This window comes from Sceloporus occidentalis, unplaced genomic scaffold (assembly GCF_023333645.1).
Source record: "Sceloporus occidentalis isolate IW3139 unplaced genomic scaffold, rSceOcc1.0.p SCAF_4, whole genome shotgun sequence".
Taxonomy (NCBI): domain Eukaryota; kingdom Metazoa; phylum Chordata; class Lepidosauria; order Squamata; family Phrynosomatidae; genus Sceloporus; species Sceloporus occidentalis.
The window spans coordinates 79,821,004-79,848,454 of record NW_028316984.1 but is presented as its reverse complement, the minus strand read 5'-3'; the positions used below and the strand labels follow the sequence as shown (position 1 = coordinate 79,848,454).

Genomic DNA, 27,451 nt, shown 5'->3' with positions numbered 1-27,451 from the left:
AAAATACAGTTGGGTACATATTAAAGTAGATAATAAAGTAAAGTATTTAATAAAGAGGCCCCAGCCTGCTAAAGATGCCCTCCCCATACCATCTTAACTAAGGACAGAAACAACAAAATGCAGGCGTCTTCCTAGCATCTCTATTTCTATTCCTGTTCGATATCTAGTGGAGTGGAGCTTCGAAAGCTTGCAACAAGTATATTCTGCATTTTGGTTGCCCAATATAGGTATCACTGTTTGGTGGATTTTTGTTTGAATAATAAATGACAGTATGCCAAGAAAATCCTTCAAAGTCTCCATATATTGGAAACATGTCAGGAAAGCACACAAGAACAACAATTAGATGAAATTGTATGTCTATGAGGGTTTTTGGCTTTTGTCATGACCTCAATTTTCCTTGAAGCTCCTACATTTTAGGTCCCTCTGCAGTAAGGACACCTGGGTCCAAAACACACTGCAAAAAGAATCCAGTTTGAGACCGCTTTATTCCAGATCTACTAAATTCACACACACACACACACACACATATATATATGAGTCTCAAAGAGAAACGACAATGCAGAAAGAACCGCAACCCGGAAACATCACCCAAAGAGACTTTCCGCTGTGCTTTCTGCAACCGGACCTGTTTGTCCCAGATTGGCCTTTTTAGTCACCAACACGCTTGTACAAAGCGCGGATGAGTCCTTCCTGAATCTTTGTTCGCGAAACAAAGCCAGATATAGATAGATAGATAGATAGATAGATAGTACATAGAAAGATCTTGTAGCACCTTTGAGACTAACTGAAAGAAAGAAATTGGCCGCATGAGAGCTTTGCTAGACTTCAGTCTACTTCCTCCAAATGCATCTGAGGAAGTTGACGGAAGTCTAGGAAAGGCGACCAATTTCTTTCTTTCATTTAGTCTGAAAGGTGCAAATAAATTGTTTTACATACTGATTCTACAGACTAACACGGCTATATCTTTGAATAATAATAATAATAATATGCATCTGAGGAAGTAGACTGAAGTCTAGGGAAACTCATCCTTCTTTCTTTCAGTGAGTCTCAAAGGTGCCACAAGATCTCTCCACATATTGATTCTATAAACTGACTAGAGTGGCTTCTTTTTAGCGGTGCTGCAAACAGGAAAGGGTGCCGCCATGATGCCACTTCCTGCCAGCGATGTCTGGACGCTGTGTGGCTCTTGCAGGAGGCCGCCATGATTGTGCTGCCGTTCCGTATTAGGGTTTGGGAGTGTGTGGTTGCTGCACGCTGCCGAACCCTAATTTTGGCCCGAGAACGGCACTTTCCACCTGTCTGTACCGGGCCTAAGATTTGTAGTTTAATGTTTGCATGACTGTTCATTGAGATATGACATATTAATGAAATCGATAAAGGATTATTAAGACTGATAAATCCATTTAGTTTGTGCACATGATATTGTGATCTGAAGGTGTGTGTGTGTATATAATTAAAACTAATAAACTAATTATGTGTGTGTGTGTGTGTGTATCTGGGAATGAGGATTTAGGAGTAACATTGGTGCAAAGAAAGCATGGCAAAGGATTCTGTTATGGTGTGAAATGGGAGGCAGAGGGGGAGGTCCCTGTGTGTGTTTGTGTGTGTGACACCCAGCCTGGGGAGGCCACTGAGCGGTCTGAAACTGGGTTATTTCTGCAGTGTGGCCCCTGGTGTCCCTGTGAGTTATGGCCTCCTGCTGCCCTTCCCTCTTCCTCCTCCTCCTCCTCCTCCTCCTCAGGGGCTGCCAAGGCGGCGCCGTGGCGTGAGCCTCCTGCAGGGGGCGCTGTCCCGCTCACTCCTCCCGCTCCAGGCGCCGCGCAGCCGCGCAGAGGAAGAAGGGAAGAGGAGGAGGAGAGGCGGCGGCTTCGCCTTCTGTTCGGAAGACTAGGCGCCGGGGGACGATGCAGGTACAGGGCCCCTCTGGGCAGGGCTTCCCGCGCTCTCCCTGGAGCCTCACTCACCCTTCCTTCCTTGCTTCCTTCCTTCTTTCTTTCCCAGGCGGGATCCAAGCAGGCGGTGCTGGCGGCGGCCCAGGAGCTGCTCAAGTTCGTGAACCGGAGCCCCTCCCCGTATCATGGTAAGAGAGGGCGAGCCGGACGCGTCCTCCTTTTCCCGGACACGTCCTCTTTTCCCCTGGACACGCCCCCTTTCTTCCTTTTCCCAGCCCGAGCCCTCTCCTCTCCAGCAGGAATTCCCAACCCGTCCTCCATTTGGAGCAGGGCTCAAAAGGCATGGGGCTTCATATTCCTAGGTGTGTGTTTTCCAACCTCTGTTTGGGAGTGTCCTCCATTATGGAAGAGGGTGTCCGGGCACGTCCTCCATCCCAGCCTTCTCCTCTCCAGGAGAAGTTCCCAAAACGTCCTCCATTCTGAGCTAAGGGCTAAGAAGCATCGATTGACATTTCTATATGTGTGTGTTTGGGGGGTTTTTAAATTTGTTTTGGAATGCCCTCCATTGTATAGGACATTATGTGGGTGGCTGTATAGTCAGGATGAGCAGAGGTCCTCCTTTTCCAGGACATGCCCTCCATTCTGGCCTTTTGTCCAGGAGGAGTTCCAAAACGTCCTCCATTTGGAGCATGGCTAAGAAGCACGGCTTTACATTTCTATTTGTGTTCTGAGCTGCTGTTTTGGAATGTCCTCCATTATGTAGGACGTTATGTAGGTGGCTGTGTGGTCAGCAGCAGGTGACCAGACACGTCCTCCTTTTCCCAGGACTTGTCCTGCATTTCAGCCTTCCATTTACGGTGGCATATGCACAGAGAAAGGAGTGTCCCATCCGGCCATTAACTCGGGGACTCTCCATGCTATTCTGGTCCCACTTTTAACAGCCATGGCAACTTCCTGTCGAATTTGGGATTTGTAGTTTAGGGTCGGGTACTTAGAATTCACAGGTATCTTATCAAACTATATGCTGTCGTTATAGCATCAGATCATACCTTGAGGCCTTTCAAAGCCATTGTTCCCAAACTTTACTCTTCCGTATATTTTGGACTACAGCTCCCAGAATTCCTGACTGTTGGAAGACCAAAGTTGGTTTGGACTTCTGGGACTTGAAGTCCAAAAACATGAAGGAACAAAGTTTGGGAACCATTGTCTTAAAGCATTATTCCTTCACATTATCTAATTACAGTCTAAGAATGACAGTGGCAGTACGAAAAGTAGAGATTCTTTACTTTTGAATTCATTTCATTCATGTTCCATCTTGGCCCCAGTATTGGCTCATAAACGTAGAAGGTAATACAGCTTTATCAGGCCAACAAACACAGAAATGTGTGTGTGTGTGCTTTTGTGACATCCAGGTCCTTTCGTCACAGAAGATGTTGTGAAGGTCTATACCAGCATATCCTTGATATATATATATATATATATATATATACTGTATATTAAATGTGCTTATAAAAAACTTCCCTTCAGCTTTATCTTCTGTATTGACGGTCTTCACATATGCACACAGGTAATAGTGTGTAAAAAGCTCAGTGATGCTTCTTACACTTGTGTTGTCTCCTTACTTGTAAATAAACCCCATTGATGGGGCTTCCGTCCTCAGCTTTTTGACCACAACCGATACTATTCGTTTCACTTTCTTCCTCCTTGTAAATTCAAACAGAAACTGCCTTCCAAACAATTACTGTATTTCCCCTTCCACTGCCCCACTCCCCCCCCCTTCCAAGTGTGTTTGTTTTTAGTATGCCAACTCCTCACTTCATCTACAAGATGAACAGTTTGGTCAATCTCTCTTAAGTTTAAATGATTGGTACTGGATGACTGCAGAAGAGTTTTCTTTCACCTCCTTTTTGTTGTTGTTTTTAAATGAGCTTTTGTAATTTTCTGCAGAACTTGAAATCAAGGTGAGCATAAGCTGTGCTGTCTGAATCTTTGATCTCATCAGATATATCCTTGCGGAGGCTTGCACAGGTTTTTCTTGATTTAGGAGGTTTTTGAATACATTTAAAGCCAGAGGTTGGCACATCCTGTTCTACATGTGTCCACGTTTGCCCAAATGTTTTGGCACCTTTTCACTAGGTGGTTATCATAATTTTACAGTAGTGCTTGACAGAATCCCATCTCATGATGGCATGTACTGGCAAATATAAACTTCTTTCAGTTATGTGAAGTCCCATGTTCCTTCTTTTACCAGTTCCCTTTCATGACTATTCTTCCCCATAATCTTCCCCTTTTAAAAAAAATTTTTCCAGAAGATCTCAGAGAGAATTTGAAAGCTTGCAGTACTCACCTGAAGAGAGAGAGAGAGAGAGAGAGAGAGAGAGAGAGAGAGATAGATAGATATTGCTTTGCTCACAGGTAGTGTCATTTCTGCCTTAGAAGGATTGCTAGCAGAATGTTTTTGTATATTTGTTTGTTTGTTTTTTGCTTTAAATTTTATATTTTTATACCTGCACTGGAAGGGTATACCTGCCATTCCTGAGACAAAAAAGAGTACGCTCAATAGCCAGAGCAAGATGTATATTATATAGTACAACAGATGGTGAAGTTTTGGTCTTCCGCATCTCCTATAATTCCTTACCATTGGTCATGCTGGTTTTTAAAGTCTGGGAGTTGACATCCAAAACATCTTTATCCCTTATACCAAATACTCTTTTTGTGTTAGATAATTCGTGGAATGAGATCTAAACTTGGTTGTTTGTTAGGGTTTCACACTTAATCCTGGATCAAGCACTGAGTTTTCTTAAGGAAGACTTGTAGCGAAAGAGCTTTGATCGATTGTTTAGGGTAAATACTTGGGCTTTGTGCTGAAGAAAACTTAAATTTAGGGGTCTAAGACTACATCTACACTGTAGAATTAATGCAGTTTGACCCTGCTTTAACTACCATGGCCAGTGCTATGGAATTCTGGGATTTGTAGTTTTATGAGATATTTAGCCTTCTCTGTCAGGCTAAATGTGGCATTCTGTCTGGTGCTGAAACAAACAACAAACTCCATGGAGATATGACAGTTAAAGTGGTGTCAAACTGCATTAATTTTGCATTGTGGTGGCAGCCCTGATTACAACTTCGTTTTGCATGCATTCGTTCCCCTACCCCAGGGGTAGGCAACCTGCGGCCCGTGGGCCGGATGCGGCCCGGCGAGGCCTTGGGACCGGCCCCAGCCCAGTCCTGCCGCCGATTGCCGCCGATTGGGGGGGCAATTGTCTATAGAAGCCTCAGAAACATGCATTTATATTAACATTTTTTTAAATGGCTCAAAAAGGTTGCCTACCCCTGCCCTAGCCAATGGTGCAGTCCCTTTGTTTCTGTCTGGCCTTTTCCCTGCTCAGGTGACTATCTTAATTTCTTTAATCATGTTTCTTTTGTCTGGACATTGGACTCAAAAGTGCTGTGAGCAAAAGGTGATCAGTGTTACATAATACAGCATACAAATGGCAGAGGATGTGGCAAATCCTAAATGTTTCAGTTATGATCTGGCAGTAAAGCTGGGCCCCTACATATGTTGGGGCACAACAGTCTTAGAGCCACATTTGGCCTTGGTTTAGGATGAAAGGCAAAATGTTGGCAAAATATTGTAACTAAAAGGTCTTACTCCCAGTAACTAACCCTTGGAAAGGCATGCCAGCCTTTCAAAATGGAGGAAAACCCATACAAAAGCTGGAAAAGCACCGAGTGTCAGAGTGGCATGAGGGAGGAGATGTGGCCCTATGGGGAACCTGGGTGAGTCAGGTTGGAAGGCAGAGAGGCTGGATTTCTCACTCCTACACCTGAAATTTCTCACTGCTGTCCTAGTAGAACCACATTAGGGTGATGACAATGTGGTACCTCTCTGAGTAAGGTTCAGGAATTCCTATATCTTAGTGCAAAGCCAGTCAGGCTGCCTCAACACATTTTGGGAGGCATTGAGCAAGGTATTTGAAGTTAGTGTTGGATCCTATGGCCTATCCTGTGTCCCTGTAAAGTAGCCTGCATCCTCATGGGCAATTGAGGTTGCTCTCTCTTTACCAGTGATAAAGAATAATTCAACAACCAATATAGTTGACTTTTGCTCATGAAGTGGGAAGGGATACCATCCTCAAGACACAAAATGTCTTGGGCTGGCTTTGTCCCCGTAAGGGCAAGTAGAGTTGCATTATATTGATGTAGGAGAGTACCACTCAGTCCTGTGTGCCCAATAGGATTTTTATAGTAAGGTTCCCTTTTCTGTTTGTTCAGCCAAATGAATCTTTGGAGCCTATGTTATTACCATTGCAGTTTGTATGTACCCACATTCCCTTTTGTGTTCTGTCCCCCCTCCTGCAGTGGTTGCTGAATGTCGGAGCCGTCTTCTTCAGGCTGGTTTTCAGGAGCTAAAGGAAACTGAGCACTGGGATATCCAGCCAAACCGAAAGGTAGGGAAAGAGAGGGTTGGATGTGCCATATGGTGGAATGATTTTTCTCCATGTTGCTGATCACCGGTTGCTCTCCTTCTCTTTTTGGAGTGGGAGGTTGATGTGGTTGAGCCCCTTGACAGACATATCACCTTATGGATTGTGTAGAAAAATGATGTCTCCTGGCCCTTCTTTCTCCCTGTCTCTCTATTTTCTTCCCTATTCTAGTATTTTGTGACCAGAAACTTCTCAACATTGATTGCCTTCGCTGTGGGAGGCCAGTACCAGCCTGGCAATGGCTTCAGCTTGATTGGAGCCCACACGGACAGCCCATGTCTGCGGGTAAGCCATCGCCCCTTGTGACAAAGCACCTCTTCAAGGTGGCCCCACAGTTCCAACCCTTGGGCTCCTGTCACTCACCATGCCCCCTGAAGATCCCTCCCTGGATTGGGTACCTGGGCCTCAAGCATTACAAAGTATAAATATAAAGTTTTTTTAAAAAATTAAACAACTTAAAAAGTTAAAAACATTACACATTAAAAATATTAATGTATCAAAATCTATTTACAAACCTAGACATCTGCATTGCACAACAGAGCAGGGAAAGGGCCATCCTGGCCCCTCTAGGGAAGGAGTTCCAGAGCCTGGGAGCAGCCACCGAAAAGGACCTCTTCCCTTGTTCCCACCAAATGACCTGAGAGGGTGGTGGAACAGAGAGAAGGACCCCTCCAGATGATCACAGTGCTCTATTGGACTCATACAGTCCTTCAAATAACCTGGACGCAAGACATGTAGCACTTTTAATTTAGCCTTTTTTTAATTGGCTGGCACCAGCCAGGCTTCCCCAGCTCCACCCTTCACACCACTCTCATACTTTTGGTCCCTAAATTCATGGAGGGGTAGTGAGCCGCCTTGTGTCATTGGTTGAATTCTCTGCCTGCTTCCCTCCCATTGGTTTGATCTTCTCTGTCATCTCTCTCACCATATCAACTTCCTTTGGACGGGAGGCCACTAGGAAATAGCAGGGCTAGGAAAGAATCCTGCCTGAAACTCTGGAGAGCCTGGGTTGCCAATCAGAACTGACAATACATGGACAGACCAATAGTTTGACTCACTGTAAGGCACTGTGAGTACTCAGAAGGACAAAGGTGGGGAACACCTGGCCTTCTGGATGTTTGGGGTTGCAGCATCCATAATCCCCTAGTCTTGGCCATGTTGGTGGGGTTTCTGGAAACTGAAGTCCAAAACATCTGACAGACAGTAGGTACCACACCTCTGTAATATTGCTTCAACTGCTTCACCTCACTATTACTAATTGCAAAACTACCTTGAATGTACATCCCACTACAAACCAAATTTGGGGACATTCTTTCTTAAATATTGATAACACCTATTCTGTCAAGCCTCCTTCTTTTCCCATGCTTAAAATATATATTTGTTAGGCACTATTGATGATACATGTAAATAAATCCTGCTGACATGAGAATGTAAGGGATCTAAATAAAAGCCTGAATATAAACAACTCAGCTAAACCTTTAGTTATGGAGCTGTAACAAATCAAAGCCTGTCCCCATTCTGTGAAAATAAATGTGGTTTATCTCTTACAGCTGGCCAGTTCACACTTGATGGGGGGCATCTGTGCACAGAGCTTTTGGATAAGCATATGAATGTGTTTTTGTGACATCCAGGTGAAACGCTGCTCAAAGCGTAACCAGGAAGGCACAGTCCAGGTGGCAGTGGAGACTTATGGGGGTGGCATCTGGAATACGTGGTTTGACCGTGACCTCTCTGTTGCTGGAAGAGTCATTGTCAAGGTCAGTTCTCCATGAGGTATTGCACAGTCATCTACATGGTCTAATTTGTCTTGTGTTTCTAAGGACTTTTAAACCATCCTTGATCAGAGTGGAGATTGAAGTCAGGAAATTATAAGAAGACTGGGATTGGGGAGGGTAGCTATGAAAGAACTCGACAAGATTTTAATGTGGAAAGATATACAGCTGAGCACTAGAATTGTACAAGCCATTGTATTGTCCATCAACATGTACAGGTGTGTGAGCTGAACAGTGACGAAATCAGATAGAAGGAAAATCAACTCATTTCAGATGTGGTGCTGGAGAAGAGTGCTGAGGGGACCATGGCCAAAAAGACAAACAAATGGATCCTAGACAGATCAAGACTGAGCTCTCCCCGGAAGCCAAGATGACCAAAATGAGGCTGTTGTACTTTAGCCACATCATGAGAAGACATGACTCACTAGAAAAGAAAATAAGTAAGGTGGAGGGCAGTAAAAGGAGAGGAAGATCGCATAGCAGATGGTTAGACTCCATCAGTGACGTAGTGGGGGGGGGGTCCATAGGGTCCGGACCCCCAATCCATTAAATACAATTAATGGCATGCACTGTCACGCCCAAGCCCCATTATAATGGTGGCACTTAGTCCGGACCCCCCCCACCACCACCACCACCACTTTCCAAAATCCTGCCTACATCCCTGACTCCATCAAGGAAGCCATGGCCATGAGCCAGGAAGATCTATGCAGAGCAGTTAAGAATGAGGGAGATGTCTCATTCACAGGGTTTTCATGAGTCAAAGTAAACTTGATGGCTGTTGACAGCAAACACCTGATACAGCTTTGTCACATTAGGATCTATTATGATATAGCTGTGTGGGAGCCATTTAGGTGGTGCTTCTTGCAATGCCACTCCATAGATGTTAGCACACTAGGGTTACATGGGAAAAGCTGAAGGTCCTACTTCCCTTTCCTCCAGGTATGGGGAGTATTGCAGCTTCTGTGAGAGGGTGAAAGAGCAGATTTTCAGTGACTTTTCACCAAGTTGTTGCCATTTATTTGGAGCACTTGTTGATAGATATGCTTTCAAACTGAAACCATTAATTAATTGATTTGATTTTTAAGTAATGGATTGATGACTAAATTCTAAACATGAACTTATATATGCTGGAGATACTTAATGAAGTGAACTGAAGTGTTTATTATGTGGAACAGTCAGGTTACAGGCAAAGCTTTGACTGAGATTGCTACAGCAGAGGCATTAACAGTGAGTACCTTTCACAGGGGACAGAGTGCATAAAAACGTTATTAAGTATCAGCGCTTTTAATCTACTCTAATGAATTATCTGATCCATGTTTTCAGCCCTAGTAAACATGAATGTGCTCAGAGGACCTTGTTGCATAGCTACATTTGAGTACGATAAGAGTCTAGTTCAGACTGTACAAGGCAGCATTTTGTTTATTATAGCTCTTAAATCTCCATGACTCAGCCAATGTTCTTTAATACTGCTTGAGTAGAACTGAAACCAAAAGTGACTTAAATGAAGTTCTCATGAATGCTGGAGGTCTTGTTTCCTACAGTGCTTAATCTATACACACACTTCAGCATAAACACCATCAGATAAAGTGGAACTTGGTACAGAGTAAACATGCATAGGCTTGCACTGTTAAGATACCAAAATATCCTTCAGAAACAATACAGCGAAGTGGGTAATACAGGACACTTAAGATGGTGATGGAGAGGGAGGAACAGAGGTTAGGGTTGCTCATTTAATAACTTAGACATATTCAAAGGCTCTCCATTTTGCTTCCTTCTCTTGTTGGATGAGCTTTGAGAATGAACATTTTCTTTACTGCCATCTTTGCTGGCAAAAATAGTGTATATGAAGAGATGACAGACTCTGTAAGAGTAAGAGTGACCGTGATGTTCCTGTAAATTCTTTTCCTTCTGTGTGGAGGTAGGAAAATTGCTTCTCTGAAGTTACATAAAGGTAGAAATCAGATGCCAGGTATGTTTCCTTCTTTGTTTTTGTAAAGATAAGTTTTAAAAATTCTGTAGTTCGGAATGCTCTTGATGTTTTTATTTATGATTTTGAAGGCTCTGTGGTGTGTGCCCATACATACACACCAGCTCTAAAAATAAAATTTGCATACCTATAGACAAGCAAACTGGTAATACTTGCTGCTTTTACAAGGCTGTTGTAAATGCAGAGTAGACAGAAAAATCTCTGAAAACAGAACTGTAAGAGTTTTAAAGTTAAAGATTTGATTTTCTCTGTGTGAGAGTGAGTGAGTTAGTGAGTGAATGTGAGAGAGGATCTCTTACAAATTGCTAGAAGGGTGTGTGTGCATAGGCACTGACTTCTTCAAGATGGCATGTTCCAGATTTATTGGATTATAAATCCCATTATCCCCTCTAATCAAGTGTGGGGAATTTACAATTTGTTTCCCCCCCCCCCCCCGCTTTAAATGTCAGATGTTTGTGACCCATCATTATATCCTGCAGCACACACTGACACGATAAATAGGATTCATTTCTATTTGGGAATGGGGGATTGCTTCTTATACTCTGGTTTCTTTTACTACTGCAGTCACAGCTGTTCCAGCTAGGCTTGTGAAATGGCCTTCCATTTTGATTACCCATTTCTAATTTACTTTCTGGTTCATGGCTAATCTGCAAATTGGGCTGATTGCACATTCTATCTAGGAAACATTCTCCCGAGCTTAGAAGTGGCCCTCTTATGTATTTTTGAACTACAATTCCCAGAATCCTCCAGTCAGCATGGCAGTGTAAACTGGGGAATTCTGGAAGTTCTGGTCCAAAAAAGTAACTTTCCCAAGGTCTATTCTTTTTTCCACAGAGACAGCTTTTGCTGCTCTGATTTCAACTTGTACTTCTATTTGATGATGCTGACACCACAAGAGGAAGACGAGAAAGAGGAAGTTTCCTTGCCATAATTGAAAGTAATGTACTTCAGCAGGGCCTAGTCAGATGTATTTCTGGGACCTGAATGGATTAACTTTGACATCTCTCTAGGCTGTCATTACTTTGATTGCTTTTGGAGGACTGGTGAGATGCCAAGCAAATAGTGGAGAACAGAGAGCTCATATTGGTTATGAGAGGAAAGGGAAAAGATGTGGCATTTACATGCAAGTTAATTTTACCTATTTATACTTAGAAAGCCATTATAGCAAGTTATAAAACGCCTACAGGGAAACTGTAATTGCTTGTAGCTGGCATTGTGTTTATTAAAAACCAGTTGCCTCTGACCAGACCTGCAAGCTGTGATAACTTGAGCAGACTTTTTAAAAGTTCAGCTTTTGTTCGAGAAAAGTTTCTGGTCCTCATGTTTCCAGTAAATCTAAAAATGCATTGAATGTTTTTGCCAAAAGGCTAGAAATGAGGTGAGAAGGCAGAAGAGATTCCAACTGTTTGGTATTCAGAGAAAGCCGTTCCTTCTGGTTGTTTTCCTTCACTGTCCCAGTATGTGTCTTTCTCAGTACAGTGGACCCTTGTTATACTCTGGGTTTTGGTTCTAAGATCCCCCGTGCATAATAAAATCCGTGTATGTTCAAGTCCCATTAAATATAATGACATAGCAAAATGGTGTCCCTTATAAAAATGGAAAATCAAGGTTTGATACTTGAAATTTATAGGGTTTTTTTAACATTTTCAAACCATGTATGCTTGAATCTGTGTATAAAAAATTCGTGTATAAGAAGGGCCGACTGTATCTCTTTTCCCAACCATAGCTGAGCAACAGTGAAGAATGGGACACAATTCACCTTACTGACTGACGAGGACAGACTTCAGGACATAGAGTCTGCCTGGCTGGTAGAACCTAACCTTTACAGAACAACTGTTCAAGCCTTGCTGTCTTGAATATATAGCCCGGGGTGGAGAATGTATGACCCTCCACATGTCCTGGGACTCCACCTCCCATTAGCCTTAGCCAGCATGGCTTGTAGTAATGAATGATGGGAGTGGTTGTCCAACAGATATCTAGAGGGTCACAGATTCTCCACATTTAGTGTAATGGGAGATCAGAAACTTACTGTTTACATTCATTGTGGCTTATGTGTCCACCCCATATTTAGGAATGACACTGGTTTCTTGGTTCTGTTTGTGTTTTCTGGGTAGGTTGACACTCCTCAAAACTAGTGTTTTCAAGCAGGTAGAAGATGTAGGGTGTTGAGGCACCTGTCTCAGGCCTCCTAGAGTTCATGCTTCATAAAAACAAGTGTAGAGGTACACTTGCAAGCATCTGCCAGAATTTTGTAAGAAGTTTGATGGAAAGGGTACTGAAGGAAACAAAGAAATGCTGGTGAGCTCAAGTAAAGAGATGGTTGCAAATTGCCTATTTATACAGTGGCTGAGCACCACAACTTTGTAGAAAAACACAATTCAGCCATTTGGCCCCAGGGGGTATCTCTACTTAAACAAATCACTGTGACACCTAGGAGTGGGGTGCGCACATGTGTGTTAAGGGGATCACAATGTCAGAAGGCCTTGGTCACATTGAAAGCATGTGTATCTGTGCACACATCTGCAAATTGCAATTCGCTGAAATATTTGTGAATGGCAACAAGTTTCACGGAAAAGTTTAAGCTTTAAAAAAGTACCGTAGATATTGACCTTAAATTACAAACACAAGATTGGTGGTTGGACTTCCATATTTTTTTTTAAAAAATAAAGCTGCCTTTGTTTGGGGAAGAAGGGGTCCAATTTTCATTTCAGCAGGGTTGTTGGAGGAGAGAAATTTTAAACTTTTTCCTCTCCATTCTCCTTTCCCCAAAAAGCTGGCATAATTATGGGGAAATGGGGACAGGGGAAAGTAATACTGAATATTGTTCATCCATCCAGAATTAGCCTTTTTGCTGCCCACCCTCCTGGATGTTTTAAAGTTAAAATCAGGAGATTGCTCTGTTTTGTCCCCATAGTGTTTTCCCTTTGAGAGCTACTTCTGTGGAACCATTCTTTGGAGCTGTGTTCTCTAGCACCTTTATCTGTCAGTCATATTTTCCCTTTTCATTTTTAGCTAATGAGTACTACGGAATTGTCCAGGTACTAAACTGGTGTCCTTTCTATTTTTACCTTCAGGACCTATCCACAGGACGATTGGAGCAGCAGCTGGTGAGGGTGGAGCGCCCTGTTCTTCGCATACCCCACCTGGCCATCCACCTCCAGCGCAATGTGAATGAGAGCTTTGGGCCGAACACTGAGCATCACCTGTGAGAGTTTCAGCCACTATTCCCTCTACATTGTCTCAGTCTCTTTTTAAGAAGGATATCCCAACCTTCCATAGCAAAGGAGTGCCTAAGTGTCAGTGGGGTTGGTGGTAATCAAAGAATCATAGAGTTGGAAGAGAACACAAGGGCCATCCAGTCCAACCCCCTGCCATGCAGGAACTGTCAATCAAAGCAAACCCAACAGATGGCCATCCAGTGATGACACCTAAGGAATGGGAGAGGGAGGGAACATCCATGAAAATTGCTTCCCTCTCCATCCCACCAGCAGGATTCTGTCACTGGACTGGAAGAATCCCGCAGATAAACAGAGCCCTTCCATAATCTGGGATACAAACCCTGTTCTCTTTTAAACTTTTTACTTTAAGGATTGCCATCTTTGGCTTATCTTTGAAAAAGGGTTCCTCTTTTCTTTCCACTTTTTTTCTTGCACCTGGATAATAGGAAATGAGCTGTCAGGTGTGTGTGTGTGTGTGTGTGTTCCTCTCAGTGACTGAACAAAGTGTGCTGACTGAACTCCTCCCTTCAGAGAAGGGGAACCAATGCTCATTGGGGATGGTGGGAGTTGTAGTCCAGCGGGGAAAGACTGACTTAGGGATTCACTTGTTCTACAGGGCAGAAGTGGATTCTTATAAAATATTTGGTTTGGTGATTCCTTGGGCTTTAGTACCTTTAAGCCAGTGATGGGTCTCATACAATCCAAAATCTGTGAGTAGCCCTTTTCAGGGAAGGGATTCTGTGCAGCTCTTGGTTCCCCTGGACCTCCAGTATCACCCCCAGCTTCCCCATTTTTCATATAAAAAACATTTGGGGTCAAAAAATCTACTTTAAAGCTCTTAAGGCTGCTTTTGAGGGACAGCCCCCCAAAAACAGACACCAGAAAAGTCCTGGCAACAACTAACAATGGCACAACACTACTTCAAGTAAATGGTGGTTGCAGTAGTCTGGGTCTTGATAGTTGTGGAGCCAAAAATGGCTTGGAGTGTGGTCACCCCTACTTTAAACTGTGCATTTTTCTCTGAGGAACAACAACTTAAATTAGGGTCTATACAGATGGGCAGCATGCAGACACCTCTTTTAGCCCCAGATCAGTACTGCTACAACCATATGCAGCGGTACCAATCCGCTCCCTGGAGGGAGCAAAAAGAAGCCACCCCAAGCAGCTCCATAGAGCTGCACTGTTTGGGCACTGTGCCAGAGGTGCGGCATCATGGTGCACATCATCTAGAAGGGCACAGGCCAAAATGGTGCCCGGGCGCCGACGTAACTGCTTTGACCATGCAGATGCTCAGCCCTCGTCCCGCACACAGGGCGACACAAAGTGCCAGTCTTTATAGTCCCTTATTTATTAGTTATATCTTCTCTTATCATCTTACAGGTAGAAGGTGATATATATGGTTTTCTTCTGTTTATCCTCACACTAAGCTAAGCCCGTGAGGTCAGTCAGGCTGAGAGATCAGGGAGGCTCAAGTTTTCCCAGTGTGTTTTGTGACCCAGAGGAGACTTGAAAGCAGATCTCCAATGTCCAAACCTAATTAACTATTACCACACACTGCTTGTTTTTCACAGGGTCCCAATTCTGGCCACAGAAGCCCAGGAGGCACTGGAAAAGGAGGAGTCCAAGTCTGGGACAGTTTGTACCTCGTCTTTCCTGGTGAGAAAAAAATGAAGTGTTTTGCCTAGAGTGGTGCAGTAGGAGGGAATAGGTCTGTACCACAGAGGAGGATATGGGTTTCAAGGGGGCTCTCGTCAGTTTTATTTACTTTGACCACTTTGTTTTTGACAGAATCGGCACTCTCCAGCTCTTCTGTCCCTCATCTGCTCCCAGCTGGAGGTGAAACCGGAGCAAGTGGTAGAGATGGAGTTGTGTCTGGTAGATACACAGCCACCCGTGCGTATATTTTCATTTTTGAGGGATAATCATATGCGGCACCCTTACTTTCAGATGGGTTTCCTTTTTCAAGGGCCAGGTTGCTGGGGAGGTAGAATTGTTTCCTTGCTCTATACGTTCTTTTTATTTATTTATTTAGCTACCTGTTCTGGTCCTGAGAGTTTATCCAACTGCTGTCTTCTGACTTGCTCATAAGTACACAGGCAACACTGTGAGAGTGAGAGATGGGTAGATAAATTGAGAAGGGAGCAGTAAGGGAAAGTATAGATCTAGATTATGTCTTTTCAACCCCCACTGTGGTTCTTCTTGCAGACTTTAGGGGGTATCTATGACGAATTCATATTCTCCCCTCGCCTGGACAACCTCCACAGCTGCTACTGTGCACTACAGGTGAGTTGCTCAGGTGAGAGAATGGTTAGTATAGTTATTTGTGGCTCTCTACTACTGGAAACAATCCTACTGTAATAGACATCAGTGCTGACTTTCAGGACAACTGAACTTCTTTGTTACAAAGAAGCTACTCATACTCGCCTTCCTCCACTGTCATCCTTTTTTCCTGCAGGCAAAGCATCTGTTCACTCATTCCACCTTTCACTTGCCTAAACTACTTGTAATAGTGGGAGTGATTGTGCCTACTCTGAGTAGAGATGTAATTCTTCACTAATTTTGTTCTCAAAGGAAGCAACAAGTAATTTTTGTAATTTTCTTTTTGTTGGAAGAAAGTATTCAAAAACTGCCCAGTTTTCAGATACTGTTGGGATATATTCAGCGTAAAATTCACACTTTTTTGCGCAGAGAAAAAAGGGGGTTTGTGCACAGAAAATATTTCCTCACCTAGATATTGTTCTTTGCTTAGAAAATGCTGCTTTCTGTGGGGAGAGTGTGAATTCTGTGCAGAATAAGTTCCTAAATACAGCATCAGTCCAGGCTTTTCCTCATCAGGGTTTCCTGACATTTGAGAAACCAAGTTTTGACCACTTTTTGAATATTTTTAAAAATTCTTTCCATCCCTTGATCTTAGCCAGAAGATCAAGAAGCTATTCCCCAGTGTGTGTGGGGAAGGGGGAATTGGGGGGGGGGGGGCAATCTATGTGGTATGGAATTAGTGAGGTTCACCTTGCCAGCTAAAATAACCCCATAGGAAGCCAGAGGAGTATACTTCTGAGAATTTCAAGTAATTCCCTATCCTGCCTCTTTATGCTGTCTCCTCATTTGTCGCTACAGGCTCTGATTGAATCCAGCAAAGCACCTGGAGCCCTTGATCAAGAACCAAATGTGCGCCTGGTTGCCCTTTATGACAATGAAGAGGTCAGTGGAAAAAGCTGCTTTCTGGGTAGAAAGTGCAAGGAGCCCACACTATTCTGAGTTGGATGAATAAATTGGGAAGATGTAATATGGTGGGCTGATAAATGGAGTGGAACAACACTGTGGTTACAAGGCATCAATATAGTGAAGAGTGGGTAGAGGAAGCAAACAAACCTGCTTTCTTGAAGAGGAGAAGTGATGGAATTCTGTTAGGATCAAAACTAGCTCAAGAGCTTGGAAAACAATCTCCAGAGCTTGGAACCCCAAGAATTCCTTAATCAGAAGGGCTGAGTGATTCTGGAAGTTGTAAAGGAAAAGATAACTTCTCTAGGCTCTGAACAGCTTCTTCACTGATTACTACTTTCCTGTCAGGTTGGTTCTGAAAGTGCCCAAGGGGCAATGTCACTCCTCACTGAACTTGTCCTTCGTCGCATCTCAGTTTCACCCCAGAACCTGACAGCATTTGAGGAAGCTGTGCCAAAGTCCTGCATGATCAGTGCAGATATGGCCCATGCTGTACATCCCAACTACGCGTGAGTATGTTCCTGTGTTGAGCACAAAGTAATGTAGCAGGGTTTCATGAAGATTTTACTAAATAATTAAGCGTTGTTACATATGCTTGCTGCCACAGGCTTAGAATTTGGCATCTGTTGTTGAATTCTGCTTTCAAAGAATCTGCTTTTGTGAAACAAGAAAAAATGATCCCTCATGATTCCATCAGCTTAATGAATAGACATTGTTTTGATAGAACAATAAAACTGTAGGACATACATGCAAGATATGTGACCCAGCCTAATTTTTAATTTCTAAAAATTCTGAGTGACCACTCACCATTCCATCAGTTTAGCCTAGTGTGTAAAACAGATGGGCAACTGTGTAGGGGGCAGGCCGGCCAAGTTTTCCTCCTCTATGGGCTGTATGGTTGCTCATAGCATGTCTATTTTTTGCCATTGGGGGGATTGGCAAGGAGACCCAAACTGCCATGTTGTTGTGGTAGTTGGCATCTGGTATTTTTCAGTTGGGGAAAAAACATTTTTACACACACATATGCAGACACACAGAGCAATAACTCAGACAGCACTGCTAGGCAGTTGTGCATTGTAACATTGGACAATATCACACTGTACTGTTATGTCACAGTTATTCCACTTTAACTGCTATGACTGCCTCCTGTGCAATTTGCAATTTAGGGAAGGGCATTTAGAATTCTCAGCCAGAGAGCTCTTAGGCCTCGCTAAACTACAAACCCCAGAATTCCACAGGAGGCAGAATAATAGCACTGTATTCGTTTAGTGTGATATTGGCCAAGTCTCAGATCCTTCCAAGGGATTGCTAACTTTTATTAAGGCAGAGGATGGGAACAACTGGTCTTCCAGATGTTGTTGGGGGCCACCAGTCACATCAGCTCTGCCAAACATGCAGTCCAACAACACCTGGAGAGCCACACACCCCATCCCTGCTTTAGGATAGTTGTATTTGGATAGCTATGAGAGGATGAAGCAGAGTCTTTAGTTATGCTGTGTTGTCATAGCAAATGGCCTCCCTTGGGGCTTGTGGCTAGGAAATATAATATGGCATTACTGAGCAGTGTATAGTCCATTGACGAGTAGAGATCTATTTCTGCCCTTAAAGTTCAGTTGTGTTTTGTTTCAAATTAAACACCCATCCTTGAATCTTCTCCACAGCCAATTATGCTTTCATGCAAGATGAATCTTCTGGCATCACTGCTGAGACCATATCCCTTATCCCCATACTAGTATGTCACACTAATAAAGCTCATTTCTCAAGGAAGCAATCTTCCTTTCCTGCCAGTCCTAGCAAACAGCACTTCCATTTTAATAAAAGACCTCTGCACACATATATCAAAGGTACTGTTTCATAACTAGCATTAAAAAAATCCTGATTTTGAAATTGTTTCCATGCCCTGATCTATCAGTACTCCTTCTCATTATTTCCAATCCTCCATCTCATCTTTGAAATTCAGATGCATGTTTTCTGAGCAAGGGCACAACTGGCTTAATTTGATGTTCTTCCTCCTCTTTTTACAGAGACAAACATGATAAGAACCACCGTCCAGAGTTCCACAAGGTAGGTGGTAGGGATGACTGCAGTAATAAAATTTAGGAGGGAAAGACAGATTTTCACAAAGCAGGATGTCAGAAGACCACTAAGTATGGGTAAATGTAAACATGAAAAATGCAAACCTCATTCCTGAATTGGATATTATTTCCATTTTGAACCAATGTTCCTAACTAGATGATCTGATTGTTTTTAATAAATTCAGAAGCCAGGATGGCTTGTGAGAATCATCCTCTGTGAAAAAAATTGTGTATAGAATCAGCTTTAAGAAACACGTTGAAAGTGATTGTTTTAATTCAAGTGACATAGATAGAAGAAAGTGTGTTGTTGTGTGCCTTCATGTTGTAGATAGAAGAATGTATGTTGTTGTGTGCCTTCATGTTATTTCCAACTCATGGCAACACTAAGGTGAACCTGTCATTTTTTAATTGGGGTTTGTTTGTTTGTTTGTTTTTGGCAAGATTTGTTCAGAGGGAGGTTGCCTTTGCCTGGGGCTGTGAGAATGTGACTTGACCAAGATCATCCAGTTGGTTTTACATGGCTGAGTGAAGGTTCAAGCCCTAGTCTCTCAGAGCCCTAATCCAATGCTTGGTCCATGCTGATTCTCAAAAGGTGGCATGCTAAAAGTAATAACCCCAAGTTGTTGGACACTGTACCTTATTTTCTAAGCATAAAAGATTGGGTCAGGAATTATATCTTGCCCCAAGTCGGGAAAGAAGTGGAGGGAACAGGTGGAGAAAATTTATTATTTATTGGTTGTTATTATTATATCCCACCTTTTCTTCAAGTTGTTCAAGGCAGTACATATGGTCCGCCTCCCTGTTTCTACAGAGGTCCTCTAAGATAGCTTAGAATGAGGGGGGGAAACAACAGCAGTTGACTTGAGGTCACCCAGTAAGCTTCATGGATAAAGGAGAATTTGAACCCTGGATTCTTGAGCCATTAGACCAAGAGTGGGCAGCTTTCAGGTGTTGGTGGGATGCACTAGCCATTTACAAGACCTTAGAAGACTGTGCCCAAGTGTACTCCACAATGGGACGGGATTGTGTGTCCATGTGTCTATGTTTGCATCAAAGTATCCAATAAATCCTAAGGCCAGTAGAGGGATGTTAGTGACCACATTTTCAAATATTTTCACCCTTCAACACCTTTTTAAAAGGCTGTGCAGGCTCCCCCTCCCCCCCAAAACCAAACAAAGGCTACAACTTTCTGCTTTGCACATTTGATTAGGGGGAAAAGCCCGTATAGGCTGAAAAGAAGGCCTCAAGAAAACAAATGAGGACAAAAAGAAGGTGGAGGGGGCACATTTTGGCCACCCTGCACTACACTATAATTATATGACCCAAAGCATCTACCTATCCATGTCTCATTACAGGAAGACAAATGTGTCCTTTCTATAAATTTCTTTTTTTAAAAAAAAATATTTATTTGACAATTTACATTTAAAAAGTTACATAAAAACTATACCAAAAATTCTTACATTTAATAGCTTCTTTTTCTTAAATTCTCCTTTTTCTTCTTTATTGTATTTCCATATTTCTCTGTCTTATATATGCTTCTTCTTCTTTCTACGTGAATCCCATGTTTTTGTCCTCATATTGCATTTTCTATCACACCTTATTTTGATAATTGTTTTGGTTCTGCCTATAATCTATCCTCTCTCATTTTAGTATGCAATTTTCTCATTTTCTACTACTCTTTTCTCTGGGTTTGATTTTACATTAGTATTATTGAAAATTTCATTTCTGCTATTGTTCATTAACTTTAATTTTTAACTTTTTTCTTCTCTTTCCCTATCCATATTTTTTTGGTGTTACTTATTTTCTTTTATATCTTATTGAATTAAATTTCTATCCTCTCCCCATATCTTTTCCCAATATTTTACTATTGGTAACCATTTAATGAACTCATATTGATTATGGCTGTCAATTATTATTATTATTATTATTATTATTATTATTATTATTAGCTTTATTTATAAAGCACTGAAAATGTACACAGCGCTGTACAAAAACCAAATAAAATCAAGAATATATAAAAAGCCTGCCTATGGCGTACAGTCTGTCCATTTCTCTTGTTTTGTTTAGTTTATGAAGCCAGTCATCTGTATTTAATGGTTCGTCTGACTTCCATTTTTTTTTGCTATTATTAATCTTGCTGTTGTACCATATACAATATAATTAGAAAGTATGTTTTCTTGTCTTCCATTTTTAATATCGATGTCATATTCAATAAATAAAGTTTGAGGGGGTTGTTTTGTTTTTGGGGGGAGATACTGTATTCTTAATTTTTTTTTGAATTATTTCGTGAATCCCCCCCCCCCCAAAAAAAAAAAGTCTCTCAGAATGTGCAATCTAGTAAATTTATTTGTTTGGTACCATGCTTTTTCCCATGCTTCTAATGAAATTGAGTGACCAAAATCCCTTGCCTATCTTAACATACACCTTTTACCATTTCTTGTTCCAATTCTCTATTAAGTAATAAATTGTAAAGTTTTGATATTTTTTGTGTGTCGACTTTCCATAATATTTCTTCTAATTCATTCTGGTTATTGCCTATACCCTCTTTTATTTCTCTCTTTTTTTTGTAAATAATTAAACCAGTGGGTCTTCTTATTTTCTTTCATGAGTTCTTCTCTAGTTTTAAGTTCTATATTTCCTTGATGGTTTATTTTTTGTTAAATCTTTATACGTTAGCCATTTTTGTTCTTGTTCCCATCTGCCAAAAAAAGCTGCTTGGACTGAAATCTAGGAAGAAATTTTATTGTACAATTTCTTTTTTAGTTGTGTCCATATTCTTAGTATAGATTTCATAATACATCTGTATTTTAATATGCCAGTAAATTATTCTTTAATTCATGTGGGACAGACTTATAGTTCTTGGGCTTGAGAGATGAAGTGGAAAGCATAGGTCCAGTACTGAGGTTGGTGTCTCCAGCAGAGTTGCATACTCCAGGTATTTTTTGAGCTAGAATTGAGGGGCAAGTGTGTGAAAGCTGGGGTGTGTGAAGGTGCTAGAAGATAGAGGCCCACAGACCTGACCTGGAATAAAGCAGCAATATTTTTGTGGTACATAGATGCCCATACAACCATATTATCCTGGGGCCAGATTCCTGCAGGCCTGGCTTCACCCCAAATTCTATGCATTCATCTTTCAGTTCTGCCTCAAGCTGTTGGAGAACAGGACCTTCCTTTGGTGATGGGTAGGCCAAAACTTTTTTCCTCTGTAAGTATTATCCTCTGTATTTCATGAATTTTCTCTTTTACTGCACAGGGGCCTACAGTCAAAGTGAACAGCAACCAGCGTTATGCCTCCACTGCTGTCACTGAGGCATTGATTCATGAGATTGCAAGCCATGTGAATGTCCCCTTGCAAGTAAGCATTGTGCCTCTTCCACCTCAAAACTGTGTTTGTGCACTTGAGGACCATAGCCACTAGAGGGAGAGTTGGCTTATAGGTGGCTGTGCTTCTATAGGGAAACGAGAAGCCAGTACAGATCGAGTATCCCTTATCTGAAATGCTTAGCATTAGAAGTGTTTTCGATTTCAGATGTTTTTGGATTTTGGAATACCTGTATTTGCATATACATGCATAATGAGATATCTTGGGGATAGGACCCAAGTCCAAACACAAAATTCATTTATGTTTCATATGCACTTTATACACATAGCTTGAAGGTAATTTTATGCAATATTTTAATGATGTTTTGCATGAAACAAAGTTTGTGTGCACTGAACCATCAGACAGCAAAGGTATCCCTGTTCCAGCCACCCATGAAGAAAGTTTTAGGTTTTGCAGTATTTGAGATTTCAGAATTCCAGATAACAGACTCAACATTTACTCTGGAAACGTGTGTGGTTTCCAGAGTGATTAAAAAAAACCAACAATAAGCATGCTCAACAATGGTTTCTTTTCATCCCGGAGAGAAGTGACCAGTGGGGTCCCACAGGGCTCTGTCCTGGGCCCAGTGCTATTCAACATCTTTATCAATGACTTGGATGACAGAATTGGAGGCGTACTTATCAAATTTGCAGATGACACCAAGTTAGGAGGAGTAGCTAATACCCCAGAGGACAGGATAAAAATTCAAAATGACCTGAATAGACTAGAAAAATGGGCCAAAGCTAACAAAATGAAATTCAACATGGAGAAATTTAAGGTTCTGTACTTAGGGTGGAAAAATGAAATGCACAGATATAGGATGGGGGACACCTGGCTGAATGAAACTACATGTCAAAGGGATCTAGGAGTACAAGTAGACCACAAGTTGAACATGAGTCAACAGTGTGATGTGGCAGCTAAAAAGGCCAATGCAATTTTAGGCTGCATCAATGAAAGTATAGTGTCTAGATCAAGGGAAGTAATAGTGCCACTGTATTCTGCTTTGGTCAGGCCCCACCTGGAATATTGCGTCCAGTTCTGGGCACCACAATTCAGAAAGGACATTGAGAAACTGGAGTGTGTCCAAAGGAGGGCAACTAAAATGGTGAAGGGTCTGGAAACCATGCCCTATGAAGAGCGACTTAGGGAGCTGGGGATGTTTAGCCTGGAGAAGAGAAGGTTAAGAGGTGATATGATAGCCCTGTTTAAATATTTGAAGGGATGTCATATTGAGGAGGGAGCAAGCTTGTTTTCTGCTTCTCCAGAGAACAGGACCCAGAACAATGGATGCAAGAGGAACTTCCTGACAGTAAGGGCTGTTCGACAGTGGAACACTTCCTCAGAGTGTAGTGGAGTCTCCTCCCTTGGAGGTCTTTAAGCAGAGGCTGGATGGCCATCTGTTGAGTATGCTTTGATTGAGAGTTCCTTCATGGCAGGGTGTTGGACTAGATGGCCCTTGTGGTCTCTTCCAACTCTATGATTCTATGAAGTAAAAAATAATTAAAAAAATCAGAGTTGGTTAATATCTTTCATTAGGACCACTAAAATAATACAAAAGTAGCACATAAGTGGTGCATGTTTTTGAGTCCTCCAGAATTCTTCATCAGGTATGAAGGCACAAAAATTAGATGGTGGGGAAGAATCAAAGTCTACAAATGGGACCTGGTGTTTTGGCCATTATGAGTCTCTGCAGCTGCAAGATGCATACAACAGGCTCAGTACAGAGAAGAAGCTTCTCTCTGTTCAAAGATGTTCTGGTTTCCCAGCCATTTTCCCTTGAGTGCTTGGAACACTTCTTCCCCATGTGTGTTCCTTGATGCTGGATTTGGATTTGTCACTGCCAAAGGTCATACCCCAAATATCTCCATTGTAAAGTTAAGTTCCAGCAGATCTGAATTGATTTTCCCTTGATTTATTGGTCAGCTAAACAGGTTTTGCTTGGGCTGTGCTAATGGCAAAGAGCTGTTTTATTCTTCTATAACATGGCTGTTGTAGGAAGTTATGGTTTGGATGCCAAAGAGCTGATTGATTCCCCTTTAATATATGAATATTGTAGGAATTCATGGTTCGGAATGACTCTCCATGTGGCACCACGATTGGGCCCATCCTGGCCTCCCGCCTTGGTTTGCGTGTTCTGGATATAGGTTGCCCACAGCTAGCCATGCACTCCATTCGCGAAATGTGTTGCACCTCAGGGGTCCTTCAATCGATCACTCTTTTCAAGGTAGGCATTGACTGGCAGTTTTGCCCAGAGGGTGGAGGAGAGAGGGATTTAATTTCTATTTACCAAGTATATTTATATTTATTATATTATAGTTATGTACTGCAATTGCTTTTGTTGTGTGCCTCCAAGTCATTTTTGACTTACAGTGACCCTATGGCAAAGCCATCATAGGATTTGTTTGGCAAGTTCCTTCAGAGGGGGTTTGCCATTGCCATTTTCTGAGGCTGAGAGCATATCACTTGCCTATGGTCACCCATGGCCAAGCAGGGTATCGAACGCTGATTTTGAGTTATAGTCCAATGCTCAACCACTGCAGTGGGCCCTTTGTATCCAATGGGGTTTGGTTGCAGGGCCCCCTGTGGATACCAAAATCTGTGGATGCTCAAGTTCCATTAAATACAATGGCATAGTAAAATAGTGTCCCTTATATAAAATGGCAAAATCAAAATTTGCTATTTGGAATGTATATTTATTTTGAATTTTTTCAAGCCATGGATGCTGGAATCTGTGGATAAATAATCTGTCAACACAGAGGGCCAACTGTACTTCTAAGGAAGCTCTCCCTTCCCTTTTCTGTCCTCACAAGAGCACTGTGAGGTGGGTCAAGTTGGGAAAGTGATTGGCAAGGACATTAATTCCCATCACCAAACAAGCTCCTTGAATGGATATTTGCTGCCACATTGGGAGAGGTACCAAAATGAAGCAAGTGGAAAAGCTAGGCTGTATTGCAGGGTGGTTTGCAAAAAATGAGAGCCTGGCAGGCAAGAGCAGCATTCTCGTATGTATTGAATATGTAACGTACTCAGTACATATGAAAATCCTGCTCTTACCTGTCAAACTCTCCTCATTTTCATATGTACTGAGCAGGGTTTTCATATATATACTGAGAGTGTGTGTGTGTGTGTATTTGAGGGTTGCACTCGGCTCCCTCCCACTTCCTCTTTTCTCTCCCCCTTGTCATCTTGTCTGTATGTTACCATGGCAGCGATGGAGGCCTTGAGTCAGTGATTGGTTTCCATGGCAACCCCATGCCTCACGATCCTCTGGCTGCCATGGTGACGCCATCGTATGTGTGTGTATGTGTCGACAGCTGCCCTGCTTCCTCCCCCTGAGGACCAGGCCCCCATCTTTCCTAGATCTGACTCCTCCCTTTCTTTCCCCTCTCTTTTCCTAGGGCTTCTTCGAGCTGTTTCCAGCACTGAACCAGGGTCTGCTGAGCAACTGATAGACACCTCCAAGGCAAGGAGAAGCTTGCCTGGTGCCCCCCTTCGCCTTTCCCCAGGCTGGCTAACCATTAAAAACGTTCAATCCAGTGACCTCTGTGACGTACAGAGGGTTTGTTGCCCGACTGCTTCTTGGTAGCTGCATGTTTTCATATCTCCCTATCTCTTTCCCAGAACAAACCTGACCCTACCTACTGTTGTGAGGTCAGTGAGGCTGTGGTGTGAAAGCGTTTTTGTCTTTGTACCTTTTGTGAAAATTTGGTTCAAGTGGGTGAAGCTTTAAAGGATAATACGCAATGATCTTGATGCCTCTTCAGATGGCACTGAATTTGTAGATGACAAATGCTGATAAATGTCAGATGATGCATAGTTGAATTTCTCATCCCACTCCTACATCCTTTCTTTGCACACTCACCAGAGCTCTGAATTAGTTCCCAGCCTGTACAAAGACGTTCTCGCTAAAATGTCAGTGCAAGACATGGATTGTTGTTGCTGTGTGCCTTCAAGTTGTTTCTAACTTATGGCAGCCCTAAGGTGAACCTGTCATGGCGTTTCCTTGGCAAGACTTGTTGACAGGGGGTTTGTCTTTGCTTTCCTCTGAAACTAAGAAAGAGTGACTTCCCAAGGTCATCTAATGGATTTGCATTGCTAGACGGGATTCAAACCCTGGTCCCCCAGTGTCCTAGTCCAACACTCAAATCAGTATACTGCACTAGGAAGATATTGCTATATAGACAAAACAATTAAATAAGGTGCACATTAGCAAGATGGTTTGCATGCACCATCATGATAGTACAAGAATTTATTCTGGGGTGCATTGAACTCCAGTAAGCTGGTAGCCCATGTAATGATGTATGCAAACTATTTTATTCTGTCCTTGCTACTCAGTGGGTATCCTCCCCCCCCCAGCTTTCCCTATCACTGTAGAAAATGATGGCTTAAGTCCAAAATAGTGACCAAAAGTGTATACTGGACTAATGATATGATGCATCCATGTCTCAAGTAGAGCCTTCAGTGGTGGTTCTCTACACTCAACAGTAATGCCATGAAAGTGGAAGGGAAATGGGGCAGAGTCTGGGTATACTCACTAACTGCCAGCTACCCACTGATCTTCCTCTGGTAGTGTACACTTCAAATATGTGAGGCCTAGTTCAGAGCTTCTCATATTTTGGCCCCTGGGGTATTTTAGTTATCACTTCCCATAATCCCTGGCCATGGTCAAGATGCCTGGGGTTTCTGGGAATTGTATTCCAAAAAACTTGGAGGACCAGTTTGAGAACCAGCGTTATCTTTCCACACAGCCCTCCGAATCTTGAACTGCAGCTCCCAGCATCCCTCACCATTGTCTGTATTATATGGGGCTGAGATATAGTCTGATAACAGAATGACTCATGTCCCCCTGCAATAGGGGAAGGGCACAGCCAGCACCCTTGCAAGACTTTCTCCTTGAAACAGCAGTGGGAGCCCTGGTTCTCACCGACTCTTTCCCCAAATGTTCCCCCACTTTCTTTTCCCAAGTGAATTTGGACACTACTTTTGGACAAAAACTTCATACTTCCACTTTTATTGACACCTCTGCTTTCCATGCTGAACACAAGGGCTGTGGAGGAAGATTACTCCCTTGTGTAGTTCAGTAGGTGGTGAAAGTCATTAAATAGTTCTTATTCTTAATGACTTTATATATTCAAGTTGGAAGAAAATTAAAAAAAACCCATCACCTTGTCTGGTGTTTCTATTTTGGTGTTATTTTAGATAAAAATTACTTTGTATTTGTTTTCGGGGAAAACAGTAAAAACACACAACAGCTTGCCATAATTTGGAGCCTTCCAGGTGTGTTGGACTACAACTCCCTTCATCCACTGTTATCAAGATGGGAAAGTTTAGCATGTCTGTTTTGAAAGAGCGAATTGTGAATAGCTTTATTCTTATACAGGATGGGGAAGTTATGCTCAGTTGTGCCTGTCCCTTGGTTACACTTCAGTCTTTAAAT

The 27,451-nt window shown here is 42.4% G+C and overlaps 1 protein-coding gene across 1 annotated transcript; it reads left to right on the top strand.

Annotated features, from left to right (window-relative positions):
* Positions 1-1,846: 1,846 nt before the first annotated feature.
* Positions 1,847-27,183, top strand: DNPEP (aspartyl aminopeptidase). Its single transcript, XM_089520469.1, has 15 exons — positions 1,847-1,910; positions 2,002-2,080; positions 6,255-6,343; positions 6,551-6,664; positions 8,011-8,136; positions 13,213-13,343; positions 14,928-15,012; positions 15,145-15,249; positions 15,562-15,639; positions 16,474-16,557; positions 16,927-17,087; positions 18,603-18,642; positions 21,907-22,008; positions 24,071-24,238; positions 25,413-27,183. The coding sequence occupies exons 1-15, from the start codon at positions 1,905-1,907 to the stop codon at positions 25,461-25,463; spliced, it is 1,419 nt and encodes a 472-aa protein (XP_089376595.1). The 5' UTR covers positions 1,847-1,904; the 3' UTR covers positions 25,464-27,183.
* The last annotated feature ends 268 nt before the right edge of the window (positions 27,184-27,451 follow it).